The sequence below is a fragment of the Gigantopelta aegis genome, chromosome 15 (assembly GCF_016097555.1).
Source record: "Gigantopelta aegis isolate Gae_Host chromosome 15, Gae_host_genome, whole genome shotgun sequence".
Taxonomy (NCBI): Eukaryota; Metazoa; Mollusca; class Gastropoda; order Neomphalida; family Peltospiridae; genus Gigantopelta; species Gigantopelta aegis.
The window spans coordinates 43,335,461-43,353,514 of NC_054713.1; the positions used below are offsets into that span (position 1 = coordinate 43,335,461).

At 37.9% G+C, this 18,054-nt stretch overlaps 1 protein-coding gene across 4 annotated transcripts in view; it reads left to right on the forward strand.

The window, feature by feature from the left end:
- LOC121390751 (endothelin-converting enzyme homolog) overlaps window positions 1-18,054 on the forward strand; it is a 117,898-nt gene that overhangs the window by 16,603 nt on the left and 83,241 nt on the right. For 3 of the 4 annotated variants that reach the window (XM_041522654.1, XM_041522658.1, XM_041522655.1), the window contains exon 1: window positions 14,499-14,618. The exons of the other annotated variant lie outside the window; for it this stretch is intronic. In XM_041522654.1, the coding sequence (XP_041378588.1) occupies window positions 14,577-14,618 (42 nt within the window). In that variant the 5' untranslated portion in view covers window positions 14,499-14,576. Of the gene's footprint in view, window positions 1-14,498; window positions 14,619-18,054 lie in introns of those variants that run through there. 4 annotated transcript variants of the gene reach the window in all.

An 18,054-nucleotide genomic window follows, 5' to 3' on the forward strand; every position in this document is an offset into this window, starting at 1 on the left:
TTCATTCATCCATCCCATCTATCATTCCATCTATCCCTAATCTATATTATACTGTTTTCATCTACCCACTAATCCATCCATCCATCCATCCATCCATCCATCCATCCATCCATCCATCCATCCATCCATCCATCCATCCATCCATCCATCCATCCTTCCATCCATCCATCCATCCTTTAATTCATCCATCCATTCATTCATCCATCCCATCTATCATTCCATCTATCCCTAATCTATGTTATACTGTTTTTATCTACCCACTAATCCATCCATCCATCCATCCATCCATCATTCTGTCACTGCATCCATCCATCTATCTATCCATAGTCTATACTATTCTGTCTTGCATCCATCCTTTATCCATCCATCCATTCATTTCATTCATCCATCCATCCATCCATCCATCCATCCATCCTTTCCATCATCCATTCATTCATCCATCCATTCATTCATTCCATCTATCCATTCATTCATTCATTCATCCATCCCATCCATCCATCCATCCATCCATCCTTCCATCCATCCATCCATCCATCTATCCTTTAATTCATCCATCCATTCATTCATCCATCCCATCTATCATTCCATCTATCCCTAATCTATATTATACTGTTTTCATACCCACTAATCCATCCATCCATCCATTCATCCATCATCCATCCATCCATCCTCCATTCATCCATCCTTTAATTCATCCATCCATCCATTCATCCATCCATCTATCATTCCATCCTATGTTATACTGTTTTTTAATCCATCCATCCATCCATCCATCCATCCATCCATCCATCTATCTATCCAGTCTATACTATTCTGTACCATCCATCATCCATCCATCCATTCATCCATCATCCATCATCCATCTATTCATTAGTTCATCCTTCCATCAATCCTACATTTATCCATCCATCCATCCATCCATTTCATTCATCCATCCATCCATCCATCCATCCTTTAATTCATCCATCCATTCATTCATCCATCCATCCATCCATTCATTCATTCATCCATCCATCCATCCATCCATCCCTATCCATCCATATATTCCATCCATTCCTTTAATTCATCCATCCATTCATTTTTTATCATTCCACCCATCTATATTATATTGTTTTTATCTACCCACTAATCCATCCATCCATCCATCCATCCATCCATCCATCCATCCATCCATCTATCCATCCATCCATCCTTCCATCCATCCATCCATCCATCCTTTAATTCATCCATCCATTCATTCATCCATCCCATCTATCATTCCATCTATCCCTAATCTATGTTATACTGTTTTTATCTACCCACTAATCCATCCATCCATCCATCCATCATTCTGTCACTGCATCCATCCATCTATCTATCCATAGTCTATACTATTCTGTACCATTTCCATCTGTGTATCACTCATCCAGCCATCCATTCATCCATCATCCATCATCCATCTATTCATTAGTTCATCCTTCCATCAATCCTACATTTATCCATCCATCCATCCTTCCATCCATCCATCCATCCATCCTTTAATTCATCCATCCATTCATTCATCTATCCCATCTATCATTCCATCTATCCCTAATCTATATTATATTGTTTTTATCTACCCACTAATCCATCCATCCATCCATCCATCATTCTGTCACTGCATCCATCCATCTATATCCATAGTCTATACTATTCTGTACCATTTCCATCTGTGTATCACTCATCCATCCATCCATTCATCCATCATCCATCATCCATCTATTCATTAGTTCATCCTTCCATCAATCCTACATTTATCCATCCATTCATCCTTCCATCCATCCATCCATCCATCCATCCATCCTTTAATTCATCCATCCATTCATTCATCCATCCCATCTATCATTCCATCTATCTCTAATCTATATTATACTGTTTTTATCTACGCACTAATCCATCCATCCATCCTTCCATCCATACATCCATCCATCCTTTTAATTCATCCATCCATTCATTCATCCATCCCATCTATCATTCCATCTATCCCTAATCTATATTATAATGTTTTTATCTACCCACTAATCCATCCATCCATCCATCCATCCATCATTCTGTCACTGCATCCATCCATCTATCTATCCATAGTCTATACTATTCTGTACCATTTCCATCTGTGTATCACTCATCCATCCATCCATTCATCCATCATCCATCATACATCTATTCATTAGTTCATCCTTCCATCAATCCTACATTTATCCATCCATCCATCCATCTATCCATCCATCCATTTCATTCATCCATCCATCCATCCATCCATTCATCCATTCATCCATCATCCATCTATTCATTAGTTTATCCTTCCATCAATTCTACATTTATAAATCCATCCATCTATCCATCCATTCATCCAATCATCCATCAATCAATCCACCCATCCATCCCTCTATCCAATATCCCTCCCTCCTTCCACCTACCCTCCATCCATCCATCCATTCACCCACCCACCCTCCATCCATCCACCCACCCATCCATCCATCCATCAACCCATCCATCCATCCATCCTTTAATTCATCCATCCATCCATCCACACACCATCCGTCCATCCATCCATCCATCCATCCATCCATCCATCCATCCATCCATCCATCCATCCATCCATCCATCCACCATCCATCCATCCATCCATCCATCCAATCATCCATTCATCCATTAGTAAATGTATGTGACACATTTTCAACCAGGACAAATTAAATCAATACCAAGTGAACACTTTTAAGTGTTACTACATTGACACACTTCTCCTCCAAACAATTAGGACAATAATTATGTTCCTGTCGGTGCAGTGCACCCAGTCTGCGTAGATCATTTAGAGATGTGGGGCGACATTGTGTCACCACATCTCCCATTGATCCGTGGGGACGTGTCTGTGACAGGAGCTGGCTCAATGGTACATTGTGCTGGACACAAATCAATATTAGGTGATCAGGGACACGAATAGCAAATCGTCTTTTTAGCACGCTCTTATAACCTCTTTTTTTTCTTTCTCTTTCTCTTTCATAAAAAAAAGAAGAAATACCACCATGGGAATATATGGCTTCATTTAAAGTGACAGACTTTTTTTATAGAAATGTGTATTTTTCTCTATTTGCAGCATTTCTTATCAGTGAAATAAGACATTGCTTAGACATTTTCTTTCTCTCTCTCTCTGTCAGTAGACCAGTCATTTTAATGGTTAAAAAAGCTGTAATAATCAAAAATATCATTACACTGTGGTTTTACATAATTATATAAATAATATTTTCATATACTTACCTTTTATGACGCCCAATAGCCGATGTGTATTTTTGTGCTGGGATGTCGTTAAACATTCCTTCCTTCATTCATTCATTAATAATTGGGTCAGTGGTTTTAATGGTTAAAAAAAAAAAGCTGTAACTGCCAAAAATATTTTCGACTGTTTAATAAAGACCAATGGTTTTAATGGGGGGTTTTAATGGGTTGTGATTACGACGTCATCGATTCAAAACCAGTGTAACATTAGTGTGTGAAGCACCCACAAGCAGGGACAGATTCAGTAGAAAGAAAAAGAAAGAAATGTTTTATTTAACGACGCACTCAACACATTTTATTTACGGTTATATGACGTCAGACATATGGTTAAGGACCACACAGATTTTGAGAGGAAACCTGCTGTCGCCACTACATGGGCTACTCTTTCCGATTAGCAGCAAGGGATCTTTTATTTGCGCTTCCCACAGACAGGATAGCACAAACCATGGCCTTTGTTGAACCAGTTATGGATCACTGGTCTGTGCAAGTGGTTTACACCTACCCATTGAGCCTTGCGGAACACTCACTCAGTGTTTGGAGTCGGTATCTGGATTTAAAATCCCATGCCTCGAACTGGGATCCGAACCCAGTACCTACCAGCCTATAGACCGATGGCCTAACCACGACGCCACCAAGGCCAGTAGATTCGTGGGGGATTGTATGTCATTCACCTAACATGTTAAAGGATGTCAGTATAGCTGTAATAGTCAAAAATATTTTCCACTTCTTAATAACTAAGTCAGTGGTTTTATTGCTTTAAAAAAGGGGGGGGGGGGGGCCAGGACGAAAACACTCGCTTGATGCGCAGTCGGTTTGGGATCAATCCCTGTCAGTGGGCCCATTGGTATATTTTTCATTCCAGCCAGTGCACCACGATTGGTATATCAAAGGTCGTGGTATGTGCTGTCCTGTCTGTGGGTCCCTCGTTATTAATGGAAAGATTTAGTGGCTTTCCTCTAAGACTACATGTGTATACATCCAGTAGCCAATGATTAATAAATTAATCTGATCTAGTGGTGTCGTTAAACAAAACAAACTTTATTGGTAAAAAAAAAGCTGTGAAAACCAAAACTATTTTCCACTGCCTAGGGGATTGTATTTAAAAGCTGTTTGCAGACATTAATGGTATTTGACAGGTTATTATCTGCATTCACAAACTGGATTTGTCTGGCCGATCTATTGGGATTCGTAATTACAGAACGTGTGACTTCACATTTAATACTCACAGACACTGTCGGATTACGGGGGGGGGGGGGGATCTAGCTCAGTTGGTAACATATGCAAACGAGAGGGGGGGGGGGGGGAAGGTGGGACAAATGTACATCCATCCTTCCCAGTGCTGGAGCAGACCTTCAAATTCAGGCAAAAACGATAGAGATACATTGTATTCAGGTAAAATGAGCTGGCCTGAAACCTTATCACCATGTACATATGTATTAACCATGGTTCTACTTACAGTTATAGTAGTTGTAAATATCCATGTAAAAATGCACAGTGATTCATTTGCCTGTTTGGCAGTAAAGCTAATATGAATTAATGTTGTTATCCAGATTCAGGCATTTTTGTTTAATTTGGATAAAAATCAGCTTTCCACACCCTTTACCTCCCCCTTTACCCCTCCCCTTTTACTAGCCAAGTGCTTAAATGTCTAAACTACCATAAATATAAAATCAATAATTGTTTCTCCAATATACCAATTAGAAATGAAGTTCAGATATTTATATTAAATGATCAACCACGGTGGTTCTTTCTGAATATTTAATCCTCATGCAGATCAATGGTTTTTGTAGCAAATGTCTTATAAAACATGACAAAACAGCTGTGTCAACTGCTCATGCAGATCAATGGTTTTTGTAGCAAATGTCTTATAAAACATGACAAAACAGCTGTGTCAACTGCTCATGTAGGAGTTTTACAAATCAATAATTACATGTATATATACAGAGCTTGTTATCAGTCAATATTAAAGTTGGCTTTGTTTAACGACACACCACTAGAGCACATTGATTTAGTAATCATCAGCTATTGCAGGCATCGCAATAAGTCGAGAACGGTCAATCAGGTTACCGGGAGGTTACCATATGTAAGAAAAGTAGGAACTTAAACCAGGCAATGCATTTTGGATTTTTCGCTTTTCATTTTCTTGTAAGGAATTGCATCGACGTTCACGCGCACTTGTTCATTTACAAGCAATTTTGGCAATCTGCATTTAAGCAGCGCCCACTAGATAAATTTACTTACACATTTTGTTTTCTCGTACGAAATTGCACCGATGTTCGTGTGCACTTGCAAGTACTTTCGGCAATCCGCGTTTAAGCAGTGCCCACTAGCTAAATTTACTTCCGGATTTCGTTTTTCGTACCTATGTGGTAACCTACAGGTTACCAGGCTATATTTTGTGGTAATCTGTAAATGGGTTACCAGACACAATGCTTATTTCGATGCCTGCTATTGGATGTCAAACATTTGGTTGTTTCGATATATAGTCTTAGAGAAAAAACCAGCTACATTTTTCCATCAGTAGTAAGGGATTTTTTATATGCACCATCATATAGACAGGATAGCACACACCACGGCCTTTGATATACCAGTCGTGGTGCACTTGCTGGATTGAGCAGTCGATATTAAATTACATGTGCATATGACTGATATGAGCATATTATAATTTGAAACAATGACCATGACTGAATTTGTGTCAACTGCTCATGCAGGAATTTTTACAAATCAATAATTACATGTATGTATACATGGCTTGTTAACAATCAATAGTAAACTGCAGGGCAGTATGACTGAGTTTATTATAATGTGATACAAAAACCAGGATCGAATCTGTCAACTGCTCTTGTAAGAGTTTTACAAATCAATAATTACATGTATATATACATGCATAGCTTATTACCAATCTTTATTATCCATATCGTTCAACATAACCGAGTTAATAATAATCATATGAAGCACACGTGTAATAACAAGTGTAATGTCGTAATTTTTGGAAGCAACGTCATTAACATGACATTGCTTCTCCAGTCCTAGCTCAAACAGTGCATTTGAAATATGATGTCATTTGGTCGTCTCCTTGTAGTTGTGGCTGAAACATTTTGAGTTGGAACTTGTTATTCATAAAGAATATGGATAATAAAGAAATTATTACACTTGCGTATGAGTCGTACTGATTTTACGAAACTCGTGTCAGGATTCATGTATTACCTTCGCTTTCGCTCGGGCAATGCAAAAATCCTGACACTCGTTTCGTAAAATCAGTACGACACACAAGCTCGTATAATAATCTCTATATATTAACTTATATGTTTATATGACTGAGTGTATTATAATGTGATACAATGACCATGATTGAATCTGTGTCAACTGCTGTTGCGAGAGTTTTACAAATCAATAAATGCATATATAAAGCCAATATTACCAGTAAATGTAAAACTACGTTTGTATGACTGAGCTAATTTTAATTAAATACAATGATCATGACTGATAGATTTTACAAATCAACAGAGACAGTGTATCCTAGCAGCAGTAACATCAACACCAATGGCATATGGTGACCTGGGCTAAATGTTTTCAGGAACAAGGCAGATGTTGCCTTCAGGGTACTAGGTACTAAGTCAAGTTGGAGGGTCACGAAGGCAATTGGTGTCAAGCATGTTTGGTTACTAAAAATCAAGATAAAAAAAAACCTTTTGCAAATTGTTTTGCTTAATTGTTATATCTTTCACAAATGTTTCTTATTTTCTGATATTTAAGAAGACACATATACAACAAGGGAAGGGAATGTTTTATTTAACGATGCACTCCACACATTTTATTTACGGTTATATGGTGTCGGACATATGGTTAAGGACCACACAGATATTGAGGAGAGGAAACCTGCTGTTGCCACTTCATGGAATACTTTATTTGATTAGCAGCAAGGGATCGTTTATGTGCACCATCCCACAACAGGATAGTACATACCATGGCCTTTGTTACACTAGTTGTGGAACACTGGCTGGAAAGAGAAATAGCCCAATGGGTCCACTGACGGGGATCGATCCTAGACTGACTGCACATCAAGCGCGATATCGGATGTACAGAAATGGATAATCTAAACAATAAAATCTAAGTAATGTCTAATGTTGAATACAGCTTTAATAGCAAAAAATACACCATGTAGTGTTTAAAGACTAGGTTCTGCCACTGTGAAAACACACCATGTAGTGTTTAAAGACTAGGTTCTGCCACTGTGAAAACACACCATGTAGTGTTTAAAGACTAGGTTCTGTCACTTTGAAAACACACCATGTAGTGTTTAAAGAGTAGGTTCTGCCACTTTGAAAACACACCATGTAGTGTTTAAAGACTAGGTTCTGTCACTTTGAAAACACACCATGTAGTGTTTAAAGAGTAGGTTCTGCCACTTTGAAAACACACCATGTAGTGTTTAAAGACTAGGTTCTGTCACTTGCAAAACACACCATGTAGTGTTTAAAGACTAGGTTCTGTCACTTGCAAAACACACCATGTAGTGTTTAAAGACTAGGTTCTGCCACTTGCAAAACACACCATGTAGTGTTTAAAGACTAGGTTCTGCCACTTGGAAAACACACCATGTAGTGTTTAAAGACTAGGTTCTGTCACTTGCAAAACACACCATGTAGTGTTTAAAGACTAGGTTCTGTCACTTGCAAAACACACCATGTAGTGTTTAAAGACTAGGTTCTGCCACTTGGAAAACACACCATGTAGTGTTTAAAGACTAGGTTCTGCCACTGTGAAAACACACCATGTAGTGTTTAAAGACTAGGTTCTGTCACTTGCAAAACACACCATGTAGTGTTTAAAGACTAGGTTCTGTCACTTGCAAAACACACCATGTAGTGTTTAAAGACTAGGTTCTGTCACTTGCAAAACACACCATGTAGTGTTTAAAGAGTAGGTTCTGCCACTTGCAAAACACACCATGTAGTGTTTAAAGACTAGGTTCTGCCACTTGCAAAACACACCATGTAGTGTTTAAAGACTAGGTTCTGTCACTTCGAAAACACACCATGTAGTGTTTAAAGACTAGGTTCTGCCACTTCGAAAACACACCATGTAGTGTTTAAAGAGTAGGTTCTGCCACTTCGAAAACACACCATGTAGTGTTTAAAGAGTAGGTTCTGCCACTTCGAAAACACACCATGTAGTGTTTAAAGAGTAGGTTCTGCCACTTCGAAAACACACCATGTAGTGTTTAAAGACTAGGTTCTGCCACTTCGAAAACACACCATGTAGTGTTTAAAGAGTAGGTTCTGCCACTTTGAAAACACACCGACACCATATAACCATAAATAAAATTTGTTGAGTGCATCGTTAAATAAAACTGTTCCTTTAAAAACACCAGTATTCCAGGCTTATAGGAATGACATTAGGAGTGGTTGGGATTTTGTTATTGATGCCGTGGTAAAATTTAAACTCTGAGCAAAATAAAAATGTTATACAAATTAGTAGAAAAAGGTTGCCTTAGCAACACTAGCATCAGTGACACGTTTCAAAATTGTAGGTAACCGGACGACATTTCAGGTAAAGTTTACCTAGGTAACTGACTGCATGGCTACATGCATGTTTGCGACACCGCAGAGTTTCCTCTGGTTCATGAGATATATTCTGTCCTTCGTGTCCGAGTTGCTTGGGTCAAAGGATCGAACCCAATCAGTGCACCCATGTGCTATTGTGGTGTCATTAAAAAAAAAAACGTTTTAACTTTCGTTTTCATTGTACTCTGTTAGTGGCTGAACAGTGTGCTGGGGTGTCATTAAGCAAACATTCCTTTCCTTTTTTTTTAATTACATTGTCTTATGCTAGATAACGATACCTGATAACTTCTGGTTAAACAATGTGCTGGGGTGTCATTGAGCAAACATTCCTTTCCTTTCTTCTCTAACACAATGTTAGATACTGATACATATTAACTACTGGTTAAACAATGTGCTGGGGTGTCATTGAGCAAACATTCCTTTCCTTTCTTCTCTAACACAATGTTAGATACTGATACATATTAACTACTGGTTAAACAATGTGCTGGGGTGTCATTGAGCAAACATTCCTTTCCTTTCTTCTCTAACACAATGTTAAATACTGATACATATTAACTACTGGTTAAACAATGTGCTGGGGTGTCATTGAGCAAACATTCCTTTCCTTTCTTCTCTAATCATGTACCCTGTTTTTGACACCTATAAGCCATTGATTAAACATTGTGCTTGCTTGAGATGCTTGCATCGCAGGATCAAACCACCTGAGTAGATCCATTCCACTGATTGGGTTTTTTCTCGTTCCAACCAGTGTATCATAACTGGTCAAAGGTTGTGGTATGTGCTTTCCTGTCTGTAGGAAAGTGCATATAAAAGATCCCTTGCTGCATTAGGAAAAATGTAGCATGTTTCCTCTGATGACTACGTGTCAGAATTACCAAATGTTTGACATCCAATAGCCGATGATTAATATAATTAATCAATGTGCTCCAGTGGTATCGTTAAACAAAAATAAACCAACATTAAATTGTGTTCTTTTGTACAGTGGCAAATAACAGACAAATTGCTGTTGAAAGATTCTAAATTATTTTCTTCTTCTGACCGTGAATATTATAACATCTACTTGTACTAGAATCGAGAAACAAATATTGCTTTATTTTCCTTTTTCACATGCCCATTGGTGAGAACATTTTTGGTAACACATATGGTTAACACATATATGTGTGATACCAATTTCAAGACATACAACTGGCTGCACCTAGGCTAGTAGGTGATGACCAAGTCGCCAGTGCCATACCATCCAATGAAAAAAGTATGATTGAAATAGATTAATACACTGTGACTGATATAGTGAACCTGACATTAATTTATCTGTGACGTGTAAGTCAGCTACAAACAGAAAAGACATTTAAACTGGCTTAAAACCTGGGCTCAAGTTCACTAAAATCGTAAGCCTAGTTTTGCACGTAAACGTAAATCTACGACTAAACCACAATTCTTATTACGGTTATAGTACAACATAATATATAGTTAGAAGTACACATATTTCATTTCATTTCGTCTTTAAAATGCTCCATTTTCCTTAATGATGTAAGTTTCTTTGTGAAATAGATACCAAACACATGTAAATGTATGCCCAGTATAACTGCTAGTCGCAGACATAAACTTACGATGTTTAGTGAAACAGATACCAAACATGTGTAAACATATGCCCGGTATAACTGCTAGTCGCAGACGTAAACTTACGATGTTTAGTGAAACAGATACCAAACACTTGTAAATGTATGCCCAGTATAACTGCTAGTCGCAGACGTAAACTTACGATGTTTAGTGAAACAGATACCAAACACTTGTAAATGTATGCCCAGTATAACTGCTAGATGCAGACGTAAATTTACGATGTTTAGTGAAATAGATGCCAAACACATGTAAACGCATGACCGGTATAACTGCTAGATGCAGACGTAAACTTATGATGTTTAGTGAAATTGGCCCCTGGTCTGTTAGATACCATATGGTTAAAAATATCTTGGTACATATCAAATTTATACGCCCCACTAGAATGCCAAGTCATTGTGTGACATCATCAATTGGCACACTACAACATTACGGGAACATTCGCCAAACAAGATGAGTGATAAGATCGATTATGTGTAATATATAGGATATTAAACTCGCTACCATTTCTTATCATGTTTATGTCCCTCATGAAACAATTTTCATTGTCACTCGCTAAAGTTTATGACAATTAAAAATTAGTTCACTCGGGACATAAGCATGATACGAAATGGAAGCTTGTTTGATATCGGATATTACTATCCTATAAATCTTACAACTCGAGAATGTTAGCTCCGCTTACACAGTGAGGTCTACAAACAGACAGGACAGCACATACCATGGTCATGGTGCACTGTCTGGCATGAGAAATAGTCTAGTGTGTCTATAGTATGGACAGGATCGATCCTAGACTGACCTCGCGTCAGCCAAGCGCTTTACCTCTAAGCTATATAGATATCTCACCCAGTTCATGTGGACAGTGGCATCGTACTGACAAATGTGTACTGGAGTCTATTATGTAGTGGGGAATGTACGAGGAGGTGTAGATTGGTGAACAATAATCTTTCGTGAATATACAATTCCGAGTGCATTTTCCAACTTGATCCATTATTGAGTTTTAAAAATTTATGTGACTACTAAATTAACTTCTGTTTTACCTTTTCTTAATGCAAATTTTGCTTAAAATAGCCAAAAATATTTACCAAACTAATAACCCAAACCGATAGGATCCTTTCAGACTTAACCTGAATGATTCAGTTAGGAAATCCTCAGCAGTGTCTAGCTGATGCACGTGCTAAAGTTAAACATGTAATATCTGATTTCCGATTTAGTTTCCGACAATCTTCACTGTGTTCCACCAGAATATGTTGCTGTGATTAGTATTAGGTTTAAAAGGCTTAAATTACATGTTTATTTGATGATGCAGATGTTTAGCCTCCTGCGTTAAAACGTTGTACTTGTTTGCAATGTACAAGTTCTGTCAGTAATGGATTTGAATCCCTGACCTGAAAAGTTCAAATTCCATTGTTTCAAAGGTATTGTTGTTTGTTTGGGTTTTGTTTGTTTTTGTTGGGGGGGTTTTGGGGGGTGGGGGGTTCGTTGGGTTGTTTTGGGGTTTTTTTTAAAATGCCATAAACATTTAACACAGACAAAAACATTTTTAGTTTTTTTGGACATTACAAACATGGATGATGATGAGATGAATGGTGAAGTATGGGCCTACTTGACAGGTCCGTGCTCCACGCTTGCTGTCAGTTGAGCTATCTCGGTATCACCCGAGCCCGGGGTACATGGAACCTGCAGTGCATGCTGGGTAATTGTCCCCCATGTGGGGTCATACACTCGGGGGAGACACCCATAATCTCTCCCGTGAAATGGGTGAAACTCGGTGTATGTGGCCTTATACCTACCCATTGAGCCTAGCGGTTATTTCTTGTTCCAGCCAGTGCACCAAGACTGGTGGGTCAAAGGCCATGGTATGTACTGAAAAAAAAGACTACATGTCAAAACTACCAATTGTTTGACATCCACCAGCCTATGATTATAATTAATAAATCAATGTGCTCTAGTGGTGTCATTTAACAAAACAAACTGTAACTTTTTTGTCTTCATGAAAAGGTCAGGTCATAGGGTTTAATGTGCAGATACAGAACAAGCTGTTGTAGCGCACACCTGTCATGGGTGCAGGTGTCGACCTAAGCCAGCTCCTCCGTCCAGTACAGGAAAGGGTTGGGGTGGGTGGGAGAAGGGACAGCCTGCATTGGTAAATACAAGCGAGCACCAGCAGGCTGACCGGGGTCAGTATGGGCTCTGGGGCATTTTGGTGCTATTACATTTTCAATGTCCCATTGGATTAAGTCAAAAATTAAAGGATTGCACAGTTTTCATTAGGTAATTTTGGCACATAATTTGGAACGGTTCATAGCGAGAGAGAGAGAGAGAGAAAAAAAGAGGAGCTATTGAGTAATTTTGATTTAGTTTGCCGAATAGTAGTTCATACTGGAACCTTGCCTATTGTGGGTCGTCGTTGTTGGACTCCCGTTGTTGCCCCCTCATTTAGCTCTTCGAAGGGCTTGATCAGTTGGGTAATCAGCCAGATGAACATAATTTCTTTTCATTAATTATAATTATTTTCATGCTTATATTCAATTAAGATTGAGGCATGTTGACCTCAGAATACATCTCAGTCAGTGATTAATAAATCAGTGTGCTCAAACAAGGCCAGGTGTCATTTAACAAAACAAACTTCTACTTCATCTGAACAATGGCATGGTCCTGGGAAATGTGTGTTTACCGCCTCTAAGTTACTCCCATGATACTGACCACCTTGGTGTGTAGACAGAGGCATCAGAATCAGAGGGGGGAGGGGTATCATGTTGCAAGCTGGTGTGTTTCTACACTGACCAGCTGGCCTATTTCCCTATGTTTATTGAATTAATACAGTCATACCTGCTGATTCAGACATCTCTCTTTCATTTCATTTCAACTTATTTTCATGCTTATATCCAATTAAGGTTCAAGCACGCTGTTCTGGGCACACACCTCAGCTATCTGGGCTGTCTGTCCAGGACAGTGGGTTAATTATTGGTTGGTTAGTGGTTAGTGAGAAAGAAGAGGGTGTAGCTGTCTTACATCTACCCATTGAGCCCTTAAGAACTCACTCTGGGTTGGAGCTGGTATCCAGGCTGCGAACCCTGTACCTACCAGCCTGTAGTCTGATGGCTTAATCACGATGCCACTGAGGCCGGTAGTCAGTAGTTAATTGTGATTGGTAACTTTGAAATACTCCCAGATGTGTTGGGGTGGGCATAGCCCAATGGTAAAGTGCTGTCTTCATGCATGGTTGGTCTAGGATCGATCCCACGTCGGTGGGCACATTGGGCTATTTCTCGTTCCACCAAGTGCTCTACAACTGGTATATCAAAGGCCGTGGTATGTACTATCTTGTCTGTGGGATGGTGCATATAAAAGATCCCTTGCTGCTAATCGAAAAGAGTAGCCCATGAAGTGGCGACAGCGGGTTTCTTTTCTCATTATCTATAGTCCTTATAACCACATGTTCAACTCCATATAAGCCTCAATAAAATGTATTGAGTTGGTCACTGGCATAGAAAGTGTGGGGGGGGGGGGGGGCACTTTTCAGATATTTTGCTTTATATTTGCTTTATAATAGTTAAAAGTGTGTAAATATAGAAGTGTGGGCCCCCCCCCCCCCCCCCCCCACACACACACACTTTTTGGTACCTTCCTACGCCACTGGGGTTGGTCATCATTAAATAAAATCATTCTTTATTTCTTTCTCAGTCTGTCGGATGATGCATATAAAAGATCCCTTGTTACTAATGGAAAAATATAGCAGGTTTCCTCTCTAAGATGCTATGTCAAAATTACCAAATGTTTGACATACAGTGGTCAATAATTAATAAATCAGTGTGCTCTGGTGGTGTCTTTAAGCAAAACAAACTAACTGTTTCTCAGAGGTGTCTGTTTAATCCATGTTGAACTATATATACACATATGTATATGTGACGTATATGTGACGTATATGTGACGTATATGTGACGTGTAATATATTGAAATATTCCACCTCATGTTCATTCATCTTGTGAGAATTGTATGGATATACATACATACACATCAGTCTGCCAAGTGGGAAGTTCTTTGTGCTGTTTCTTTTATGTCACTTGTCACATACCAAGTGATTTTTTGTGATTTTAAAAAATAATGGATGATGTGACTTCTGATGGTAACAAGGTAGCGGTGGAGGTAATAGTTTATTTATTTTACAGGAATTATTTATTTTACAGGAAACTTTTTTTTACAGAATTTTTAGTTTTTTACAGGAATTATTTATTTTACAGGATTTTAATTTTTTTTACAGTAATTCTTTATTTTACAGGAATTTTTCTTTGCAGAAAAAAACTAAGAAATGTTTTATTTAATCATGATGCACTAAACACATTTTAATTACGGTTATGTGATGTCAAATATAATGGTTACGGACACCACATATATTGTGTATGTCCACAGTAGTGGAGGTAATAATTATTTTATTTCACAGGAATTTGTCTTTCTCTATAGAAAGAAACAAAGAAATGTTTCATTTAATGATGCATTAAACACATTTTAATTATGGTTATATGATGTCACAGGGGACAGTATTTTAAAATCTTAGGTAACCGGAAGTCAGTTCACATGAATTTTACTTAGGTAACTGATTGTTCGGTTACATGAATATAGTTCTTGATACCGATGAGTTAGGCCTACCTAATCTTAAAACACTTGAACTACGGTTCTGTGCTACACTGGTTGTTCAAATGTATTTAGAAACATATTTGATTTTCACTTTCATTACTGATATATGGTACTTTTAATTTTAGAATGTAATTGTTCACCATGTAACCGATTGGTAGTTCTTATGAATTTAAAGTTGTGTAACCGACACGTGAACAGAACAGCGGTTCTCGTGAAATATTGTGCCGTGCATCAATACAAATAATGAAAGAGGAAACCCATGCCACCACACCATGGGCCACTCTTTTCGATTAGCAACAACTCACACACAGGACAGGACATACCATGGCCTCTGTTGAACCAGTTATGGAGCACTGGCTGGAATAAGAAATAGCCCCAATGGGCCCACCAACAGGGATCGACCCCTAAACCAATTGCTCATCAAGCGAGTGCTTTACCACTGGGCTATGTCCTAAAATCATGTTTCCTAGGAATTTGGTTCTTTATTTTGCAGATCTGTATGATACGCGGGAATTTGTTATTTTTTGTTTTCAATCCATGATTATACTCTTTCTTAGGAATAGACGTGTATGTCTCTTTCTACAGATACACACCAGTTGGTCAGAACATCATTTGTTATTATTGATAACACATACTTGTTAACACATATAGGTGCACCTTGGTGATGACCAGGTCACCAATGTCGTACCATCTCATGAAAAACAAAAGGTGGTGGAATCGATTATTCTGTGACATACACGTTAACCTAAAATTGACTTGTCTGTGATGCACAAGTTAACTATAAGCATTAGGTTTTTGTTGGAAAAGGCATTTAATTTCTGTGAATTTTTGGTACTAGATATGCAGTCACATTTTACAAGAATGTTAGATTCTCTTAAAACGGTAATTTTGATACTTTTCATGGATTTGTTTTTCTTTATATAGCACATCTACATGTATGATACATTTTTACAGCAATTTGTTTCTTTTTATAATAGTTTCATAATCATATTTTACAGAAAAACTCTTTAATGGAATTTACTTTATAGTGAGATATAATCCTCTTTTTTGGGGCTAACAGAATTTGGTAGTTTATATAATAACATTTTATTAGAATTTGGTTATTTATAGTAAATCTACATGTATAATAATATTTTACAGGAATCTTTTTTATTACATAGAAGATCTATAATCATATTTTACAGGAATTTGGTTCTTTATACAAATACATGTATATATTTTTTTTACAGAAGGAAATGTTTTTATTAAACAACGCACTTAATACATTTCATTTACAGTTATATGGCGTCAGACATATGGTTAAGGACCACACAGATATTGAGAGAGGAAACTGACGCCATATAACCGTAAATAAAATGTGTTGAGTGCATCGTTAAACAAAACATTTCCTTCCTTCCTTCTGTCAGTAGTGAGCCCTGATAAATATATAAAATGACTGTTATTTAATGAGGCACCTTTTATCAGACAGGACAGCTGTACAGTCCACTTATATTAATTACTATAGGAGTGGTGTTCTTAGTACTGTGATGTGCAGTTAGAATGTGTAGAGCTGCTTGGCTAATATTCACTGGCGTTTGAAGTCGGGGACAGCAGCAATGGTTTTTATGTATTTATACATGTATTTGTATATATATATATATATATATGTGTGTGTGTATGTGTCCACCCACCTCCTCCCCCACTTTGTAGCAGCAGCAATGGTTTTTATATATTTATACATGTATTTATATATATATGTGTGTGTGTTTGTGTGTGTGTGTGTGTGTGTGTGTGTGTGACCACCCACCTCCTCTCCCACTTTGTAGCAGCAGCACTGGTTTTTATATATTTATACATGTATTTATATATATGTGTGTGTGTGTGTGACCACCCACCTCCTCCCCCACTTTGTAGCAGCAGCAATGGTTTTTATATATTTATACATGTATTTATATATATGTGTGTGTGTGTGTGTGTGTGACCACCCACCTCCTCCCCCACTTTGTAGCAGCAGCACTGGTTTTTATATATTTATACATGTATTTATATATATATATGTGTGTGTGTGTGTGACCACCCACCTCCTCCCCCACTTTGTAGCAGCAGCACTGGTTTTTATATATTTATACATGTATTTATATATATATGTGTGTGTGTGTGTGACCACCCACCTCCTCCCCCACTTTGTAGCAGCAGCAATGGTTTTTATATATTTATACATGTATTTATATATATATATGTGTGTGTGTGTGACCACCCACCTCCTCTCCCACTTTGTAGCAGCAGCACTGGTTTTTATATATTTATACATGTATTTATATATATGTGTGTGTGTGTGTGTGTGACCACCCACCTCCTCCCCCACTTTGTAGCAGCAGCACTGGTTTTTATATATTTATACATGTATTTATATATATGTGTGTGTGTGTGTGTGACCACCCACCTCCTCTCCCACTTTGTAGCAGCAGCACTGGTTTTTATATATTTATACATGTATTTATATATATATGTGTGTGTATGTGTGACCACCCACCTCCTCCCCCACTTTGTAGCAGCAGCAATGGTTTTTATATATTTATACATGTATTTATATATATATATGTGTGTGTGTGTGACCACCCACCTCCTCCCCCACTTTGTAGCAGCAGCACTGGTTTTTATATATTTATACATGTATTTATATATATGTGTGTGTGTGTGTGTGTGACCACCCACCTCCTCCCCCACTTTGTAGCAGCAGCACTGGTTTTTATATATTTATACATGTATTTATATATATGTGTGTGTGTGTATGTGTGACCACCCACCTCCTCTCCCACTTTGTAGCAGCAGCACTGGTTTTTATATATTTATACATGTATTTATTATATATATGTGTGTGTGTGTGTGACCACCCACCTCCTCCCCCACTTTGTAGCAGCAGCAATGGTTTTTATATATTTATACATGTATTTATATATATATATGT